Below are 9,445 nucleotides of genomic sequence, written 5' to 3' on the forward strand. Positions count from 1 at the left end.
TTGCATCATTTGGTAAGGACATTGTTTTGGCATGGAAATTTTAATGGTCATAGTACATTTGTTATTGATTCTTCCTTTTGTGATTGACTTACCGCATTGCAGTTGTTGGAATGAATATAAGAGGAGATAGATTCCATTTCCACCTATGGCTTGTATCACTTGCAAGAGATGACAATTAGGGATTTTGGACTTTGTTGTTACACATTTTTATTTGAATAAATTGGGTAAATTTGACTTTACTTACCTCCCACAAATTTTCTAAATGAATAGAATTATCAAGGAACTTATAAACTTTTGAAATCTATCGAAATAACAAATTACGTTGCAAGATATGACAATTAGGGATTTTGGATTTTGGTGTTACACGTTTTTATTTAAATAAATTGGGTAAACTTATCATATTAAGTTATTAATTGGAATATTTTAATATATTTTATGTTTTAGAAATCTAATGAAAATGAGTAAATTTGACTTTACTTACCTCCCACAAATTTTCCAACTGAATAGAATTATCAAGGAACTTATAAATTTTTGAAATCTATCGAAATAACAAATTCCTATAATAGGAACTTGTTACTTTACAGAATTTGTAACTTGGTGAAGTTGGAGATGTCCCAAAACACTCCCTTACTGGATTCAGTCAGATAAAGAAAGGCTTGTTAACGCTAGTGTTTATCCTCTAATCTTCTCGACACCATGCAAGGTTGATATGTATTAGTTGTTTCTAGACTCAATTCCATCAGCTCCTAATGGGAAACCAATTTTGTATTAGCAAGGACTAAGGGATTGTTGCCACAAGTTCAATCAACCAGGGGGCACATAAAAGTGATTGATATATTCACACTGATAGGAAGTCAAGTCTCCCATGATTTGCAAATTTATCTTTGTTCATCTTTCTTTGGAGAAATTTCTTTAAATGTTGACATTTTGTTTTTTTTATTTTAGAAAAGGCAAACCCTGTTTATCTTGTCTTTTTTATTTGGCGAAGGTCATTGCTATTTGGGCTTCTCTTGATGTTTTGTGCATTTGGAGTGTCTTCTTAGTTAGTCATGAATGTGAATCTCTCGAGAGACCTTTTATATATTATGAGTTTAGATTAAATGTGCTTGACTTGATATTCACTCTAAATGTCTTGTGAGCCCTAAAATGCACTAAATTATGTTGTATATACAAATAATATACCACATTTCATATTCACGATGTGACGTTGCATAACTCTTTCATGTTTTTACCAATCAGATAGACAATAGGTTATATAAATATTGGGGGCATTATTTTAAAACCAAAGTGAGGTCTTTCAATGTAAAAAACAGTATTTTCATTGTGGTGTTTATGGATCACACTTGCTTGACTTTCAAGATAAAATAGTTTAAATGTTGTTGAGTGATATCTACATTATTTTCAACTGCATTGCATGTGTTAGATTTTCTTAAGCATAATATGTTTGATTTAAACAAGAACATGGAAGACACAAAGGAGATTAGTGGTAAAGAGAAATGTGATCTTTTGAATATTTTATGAAGGAAATAACACAAAGGTGAGTCAACAATTATAAGAGAAACACATAAACAATTTTTGTAGCATGGTCCTTGCATTTTGTTGATAATTTTTTGTCTTTCAATAGTTATCAAAGAAGCATTAATTAGTGCTATATGTTAGAGTTTTTTTGGGATTATTTGTTTATATAATGTCATTTATCTATGTTCTATCCCCCAAGAGTATCATTGACTGATGAAAAAATTCTCATGAGATCGAATGATCCACTTAGCATTTTGTGCGTCAATGACGCTCACAGAGATATGTAAAGAGTTTCGCCTGTGGACCATGTGAATATCCTTGGTGAGTACAATCTTCATAGGTTTAATGCATGGCCTGGTGATAGGAACTGAAGTGGGAGTGCTAATTATGCATATGTCATCCACAAAACAACAATGGGGGTCAAGTGGAAGCAGCTTTGCTGGAAGTCTCTATTCTTGGGATTTCTCTTTACTAATTACTATCCCATCTTATCTCTAAATGTCATTAATTTTGCCTTCCTCAACGTATTTTTTGAATAAGAATGGAAATATGATGATACCAGGAAGAGTGTTGATGCTGAGAAGAATTGGGCACGATAAACTGAAGAGAGTTATAATTTGCAACTTACTCTCACTCTTCGACTTATTGCACAACCATCACTAGCAAAGGACCTTCATTTCCTTAGTATACACGTTCAAAGTATGCCTAATATATCATGTATAGGTTCTGAAAAAAATTATGTTGTGGCTTTATGTCATCATTTCTAGTTATGTTTTTAAGACCTTTTACTATATCAGTGAGTCTAGGAATGTATTTTCCTATTTCATAATTTTTCCTCGCATATTTCATATGTGTTGTCTTTTGCTGAAATATATTTGATGGGAGCAATCTGCTCAAATAATAGTATTCAAGTGACACACATGATTTATGGTTTTGTAGCGTTCATGGTCTGAGTGGAAATTCAATTGTTGTCTTGTGCATATTTCGCTCAGGCTCTAAGTTCTTTGTATATTGGTTTGTCCCTTTCTTCAAGCAACTCCTAGTTCACATAACTTGTCAATATTTACAAATAATAGACAAGAAACACATTTTCTTGGGGCTTACGAATTTCTATTATGAACATGCAAAAGAAGTTCCATAGCTTCAAACCCATGCAAGCCATCAATCTTTTATATCTACCTTGTAAAACTTAAGTCGTCACATATTGTTTTGTTTCACTTCATTTAATCATTTTGTACTTCCACTTATGATGGAAGCTATGTTTTCTTTAAAAAGATATTTTGTTTTGTTCTAAATTTTTGATAGTAAAATATGATTTTTTGTTGTAGAGTAGCGGTTAGAGTAAAGTAACACACCACCACACAAATGGCCCTGCCCTCAACATGAGGAGGGAGGAAGGGAGTGAAATCACCACTTTATTTACAAAGGCAATTGGGACCAAAGTGGGGGGAGGAGGAAAGACAAAGGGAAGCCACTAGGTTAATTATTAATCTTGGGTTAGTGGTCATCTAGGGTGGGGTTGCAAGAGAGATTTGATTTGTATACCAACAAGGTAAAAATATTGTGACTATTTGAGCCTCATAGACTTTTCCATGTATATGAATGTGAATGTAGAATTACAAGTGTTGTCTCTACACTTATTTATATGAAAGTCTACAAGTGCATTACCCAATACTTCAATCCATTGCGAACTACAAAATCATGAATTCTCTTGTTGTGTTGAAGATCCTCTGAGCTAGGACATACATGAATAATGCTCACAAGGGTGCAGAGTCCAATTTCACACCTGCAAGTTTCATCTGATAAAAGGCATTCAAAGTTTCATGGTGATTCCCATTCTGAGAATACCATGATGTTGAGTCTTCAAATGTCTTAAGGAAGCCCTGTCATGGGTTGAAAATACAACTCTTTAATCACTTTTCATCTAAAATTGAAAATTATGTAAATGAATATGCAACCAAAGAGTTATCGGTAATTTGATATAATCCACTTAATTAGGGCATCAAATGGGTAAGGGTTTGTAGAAGGTTGTGTGTCTATTGCTTCTGATTAATGATTTGCAAAAGAGTGACTCTTGCTAATATGTCCTTTTTAGCCCTTCCAAAATAATCAATTGAGGTCTCCAGGCATCTTGATGAAGCTCCTACAAGATTTGATGAGTTAAAGAATGTAATGATGACATCAAACACTTTTCTTTTGAAATCACAAATTATTGAAATGAACAAGCAACCTACATAGAAAAAATATTTTGAATGTAAGGTCAACATGCTTTGTTTCACAAACTCATAACAAGCTTGAACAAGAGTATATTTTATATTTGTATACCTTCTTGCCTTCTTACCACAAATATGTATACTTTATCTACTTCCGTAAACATAATGAAGCACAAAACTTGTATTGGGGAAATGACCAAATTTCTTCATCTCCTCAGCCAACCTTTCTGGCATTGCATAGACTTTTGTTGCATGCAAATGTGATTTGTCTCCTGCGCATAATGCATGGAATTTGTTTTTCACCTCTATCCAACTGCGTCCTGCCCACTTTTTTAGTCCCCTGTCTTTGAGTTCTAATCTTTGTTACTCCATACCATCTTCCAACATCTACATATAAATTCGGTATTAGTACATAATATCCTACATTTTCAGGTTCTAAATCAAAAAGTTGATTTGTGGCCCATTCTCCTATCTCTACATTATATTGAATTATGCATTCACCAAGCAAAGCCCTAAATACACCAATCTTCGGCTTTAATGGAATTGCTTCAATCAGATTGAATGCCTCATTAAGCTGCCCAACACGCCCAAGCAGATCAATAATGCATGCTTAATGATCGACTATGGGTGCTACGCAATAATGCCTTCTCATTCTATTAAAATGCAACTAGTCCCCTTCCACTAGGCCTGCATGGTTGCATGCAAAAACGATGCCAATGAAGGTCCCATGATTTGGGTTCATGCCTTCTCATTCAATTTCATAGAAAAGTGTGAGACCTTTCATTCCATCCCCATGCATTCCAAATCTTGCGATCATAATTTTGTTTATTAATGGATTTTTAGGAATCACATTCATGAGTACTGATTGATCATTTCAACTACATATGGAAGTAACCAAGGTAGATTTCTCTCTATGTTTTCTCAATATTTCAATGTTGCATCAAATTAATGTTGAAAAACTCATAAGGGCAAATGACTTGTAAGAGGCGGGAATGTAAGAGTTCGATTTGCATTAGGAAAAGGCTCAAAAAACACTTGGTCATAGTATAATTCAATTTGAGAGTTTTCTTTTTATTTTTCAACACATAATTTTCATTTACCTATAAATTGAACTTGTGATATCTTACATGTCAAAGACTAATCAGTGAGTATCTAACAAGTCTTACTCTGTTGCTGGTGACTTTAAAAGAAAATTGAGAATTTAGTTAAAAAAGTTATGATTCATATTGTTCTAAAACATTCAATTAACATTGTTCTTATTTATTTATCACAATATCTCATGTAGTTGTTGGATTTTCTATGTTATTGTTTCCTATGCTATTGTCTTATGGTCACTGTGTTTCCCTTACAACATATGGTGCAATTGCTAGTTACACTGTATACCATTTACTAATAGTTATTGCGTTTCCTTTATAACATATGGTGCAAGTGCTAATTACACTATATACCATTTACTAATAGTTACTGCGTTTCCTTTATAACATATGGTGCAAGTGCTAATTACACTGTATACCATTTACTAATAATACATATGTATACATGATATACCAGCAAAAATAAATTAATAAATAAACAAACTCAATAATTATTATTTTTTAATGAAATAATTTTCTATATTCTGTGTTTTATTTTTATTTTAAAATCGTGAAAATCCTAAACTAATAGCCTATAACCAAATTTCAACCAAATTTAAAACTCGGACAAAATTTGGGGTAAATTTAGAAGTGAATTTTCCTCCAAATCAAGTGGCTTTTGACTATTTTTTTCAATTAGGTCAAATTTCTCGAGATTCTATTTTTTATTATTATTTTAAAAAATATAACATATAACAAAATTTCAACCAAATTTAAAACTCTGACAAAATTTCTGCTAAATTTGAAAATGAATTTTCATTTAGATGAAGTGGGTTTTGACTATTGTTTTTAATTAGAAAAATTAGAAAAATTCTTCCGTATTCTGTTTTTTATTATGTGAAAATCTAAATATTCAGTAATTGGAAAAACATAACTTTCAACCAAATTTAGAACTCCGACAAAATTACGGATAAATTTAAGAGTGAATTTTCCTCGAGATGAAGTGGGTTTGTCGTATGCCCACTCAGCGTGAGGCCAGTTCCGCGACATTTCCTGGTGCCTGTCTTTCGTACGTGTCAAGAAATGAGTGGCAAACAAGTTACGCGACATCAACTTTTTCGTACGTATCAGTTAATGAATCAATTCGTTGAAAGCGCCGGAGATATGATTTCCATACACGTGTGAATAGATTCTTACATGACGCGGATCTCTAAAAAAACGCGGAATGCTCTATCATTCACGAAACTTCCACGGTGGCTAACCGTTAGTTCCTTTTTCCGCTTTCCCCCACACCTTCCGGGGGTATGGTTCCTTTTTCTGCTTTCCACCACACCTTCCGCCTACCCCGATATTATTCATTTTCTTCACTTCTTCTACAAACTTCGGTTTCCAGATGTTTCTAGGAAGTTCCCGCACCGCTCTTTACTGTTGTACAAATAACCAGTTCTCTGGCTTCATTCACAATCACATTAGAGACCCGTGAATTCATCTCCTCTGCTACTGAATTTCTTGAATTTTCACTCTCCAGCTGCCGATTCGTGGCCAGATTTGAAGAAGAATTATAGGGCGTTTTCCTTTGCTGTGCTAGGGTAAAGAGTTGCAGAGCATTTTCTTTCTTTTGCTAGGAATTTGAAAATGGCAGCCATCGTGGGCTCTGAATACTGGTGCCACATATGCAAGGAAACAATTCGCAATGTAATTGGAGAAGAGGTCTGTTGCCCTAGATGCAATGAAGGGTTTGTTGAAGAAATCGAAGGTGGACGGACTCAAGAAGCTCAGTCCCGGTCTGGTGGCTCTGAGTCGACCCCAAGGGAAAGGATCTTTACCGAATTAAATGAGGAAGCTGCTCGGGAGCCCCAGGGCAGGAGGCCTGCAATGTTTGTGGTTGGAAGGTCACCGATTCTTCACTTTCTGCAACCCCTGGGCGGTACTGTGGCCAGGAATCGAGTATCAGGAGGTAGTGAAACAGTTCTTGTAATGAACCCCTTTGCTCTGCAGCATGAAGAGGATGAGGAAGGGGGCTTTTTTGTGCCCATGCCTGAGGCCTTCGGTGACTATTTCATGGGATCGGGGCTTGACTGGCTGATCCAACGCTTGGCAGAGAACGATGCGAACCATTACGGCACACCGCCGGCTTCGAGATCTGCCGTTGAGGCCATGCCTGCCGTGAAAATTTCCGAGGAGCACCTGAGCTGTGACTTGTCGCAATGTGCTGTTTGTTTGGAGGAGTTTGAACTGGGAAGCGAGGCACGTCAGATGCCATGTAAGCATATGTTCCATTCCGATTGCATTCAGCCGTGGTTGAAGCTGCACAGCTCGTGCCCCGTGTGCCGGTACCAGATGCCGGTCGATGACGAGGATGATGACGCGGAGAAACGGCAGGCGGAGGAGGCCAATTCGTCAGAGGAGAACAGAGGGGAGGCCAATGCGTCAGAGGAGAACAGAAGGGACGGGTCTGACAGACAGGCGAACACGTCAGATTCGGAGGGCGGAGAGAATGGCCAGGCTGGCAGTGAGATGAGAGGTGAATTTTCTCTGGCACTTCCCTGGCCACTTATCAGGTCCCTGTTTTTGTCGAGACGTGAAAGGGATGGGCAGAACGGGCAAGAAGGGGCTCCGGTTGGTGAGCCGTCTTTGGATTAGATATTTCGAGGCCTCACTGTAAATAGTTTTCATCATAGAAATCTTTGATCTAGTTTTTGTGGACTGAACTTTCCCCTGCATATATTTCGTAAGGGCTTATTACATCTTTGAAATTCAACTGCCATGTTATTATTTTATTCTTTTTTGTGAAAGAATTATTCGCATTGTTTCCGACAATGTTATTTAGTGCCATTATTTTATTTATCAGAAGTAATAATTTTCACAGGAATAAGGACAAAATTTTCACAGGAATATAAAGGACAACTACATGAGTTCAAGAAATCTGCGCAACAATCCGTTGATTGATTTATTTATTTTTAGGATCTTGTTTTTTTCTTAATTAATCCGAATAATTTTATATATATAAGAAGTAATAATTTTCACAGGAATAAAAAGGACAACTACATGAGTTCAGGAAATCTGCGCAGCAATCCGTTGATTTATTTATTTAGTTTTAGGAGTTCGTTCTTTTCTTAATGTATCCGAATCCAGACTTTTGTTATCTTTCAGAATTTTTAGAATTTTTCTTTCTGATTATTTTAGGCTGCAATTTAAGTGTTAAGTGCTATATGTTAACTGTTATATGTTTTGGGAGGTTGTCTTTTAGACTTTTTAGTCAAATATTGAACAGAAAATTATTATATGTTTTGGGATGTTGTAGTTTAACTGTTATATGTTTTGAGAGATTGTAATTCAACTGTTATATGTTTTGGAAGCTTGTTTTTTTGACATGTTTAGTCAAATATTGAACACAAAACTATTATAGACTAAATATTGAATGCAGAATTATTATATGTTTTGGGAGGTTGTAGTTTAACAGACATGTTTAGTCAATATGTCTAGTCAAATATTAAACAGAAGTTTGGAATGGTATCATACCTATTTGTCTAGAAAAAAGTTGTTACTGCCAATCGTAATTTTTATTTATAAATTTGTTAGAACTTGGAAATTTGAATTTATAGGCATTCTGGTCTGACCATAAACTTGTCCTGACCATAAACAAATGTTTGTCTACATGTGATTTACCTACATGTGATTTATGCCAAAGTTATTATTTCCACTCTGGTCTGAATTGGTCTGAATTGGGAACCAACGAGAACTCCACTCTGGTCTGAATTGGGAACCCATGAGAACTCTAGAAGGATACCCCAGATAAATATCGAAGTTTATATATTGCTTCTGAATTCTGAATCAGTTAGAACTCTGGCTGTTTGAACTGTCAGGAGAGGAAGGATTTATTCTGTAGGTGGTCAATCAATAAGAGAATTTATTGCTGGGTGGCCTAGTCAATAATAACCACTTCATTGATTAACATTTGAATAAATACTATCACTTCATTGATTAACATTTGAATAAATACTAGGGTGCCTGTATGGTCAACCAAGATATGGACTTGGTCAACTATTATTTCATTTATTAAAAAGAGTAGCTATATTATTTGGGTTCATTTATTAAAAAGAGTAGTAATATTATTGGTGGAAATTTTTGGTATGATATTGGTAAATACAGTTATCAAACAAGATTTTTGATGCACACACTTTTTGATGATATTAAATCTATGCCAGTTTTTGATGGTATGCTGGTGAAAAAATAACGTCTAAGAAAATAAAATTTGACAAAGCTGCTCAATCCAATGGAGGAGTGATACACTGTACTTGGAAGAAACTCAGAGCGATGTCCAATGGAGGAGTGATACACTGTACTTGGAAGAAACTCAGAGCGATGCATGCTTTCCGTCAGTTATAATAATCGGCAGGAACTCAGTTCCAGAGGATGTTTTCTGTCGGTTAACTCAGAGGATGAATATGCTTTTTTTGTGTTTACTAATCACGTGTCATACATTGCAGTACTTTTGGAAACATATTTTTCTAAACGACATTCTCTGGTTCAGAAAATATCTACATTATTTGATTCAGACTTTTGCATATATCCATTGAAAACATTTTTTAGCCACACATGAGAAAAGTATTTGTGAAAATTGGGGGAAGACTTGAGTGA

General features: G+C 35.2%; 1 protein-coding gene across 1 annotated transcript; it reads left to right on the plus strand.

Moving 5' to 3' along the window:
• The first annotated feature begins 6,180 nt into the window (after positions 1 to 6,180).
• On the plus strand, positions 6,181 to 7,584 carry LOC149165537 (E3 ubiquitin-protein ligase RING1-like). Its single transcript, XM_089432319.1, has one exon. The coding sequence runs from the start codon at positions 6,440 to 6,442 to the stop codon at positions 7,445 to 7,447; it is 1,008 nt and encodes a 335-aa protein (XP_089288445.1). The 5' UTR covers positions 6,181 to 6,439; the 3' UTR covers positions 7,448 to 7,584.
• Positions 7,585 to 9,445: the final 1,861 nt, after the last annotated feature.

This window comes from Pinus tabuliformis, chromosome 5_1 (genome assembly GCF_031772625.1).
Source record: "Pinus tabuliformis cultivar Carrire ecotype Pingquan chromosome 5_1, CPIR1, whole genome shotgun sequence".
NCBI classification, from domain to species: domain Eukaryota; kingdom Viridiplantae; phylum Streptophyta; class Pinopsida; order Pinales; family Pinaceae; genus Pinus; species Pinus tabuliformis.

What these genes read in the sequence shown, in the direction of transcription:
- LOC149165537 (XM_089432319.1), top strand. Translation starts at nt 6,440, where the DNA reads ATGGCAGCCATCGTGGGCTCTGAATACTGGTGCCACATATGCAAGGAA.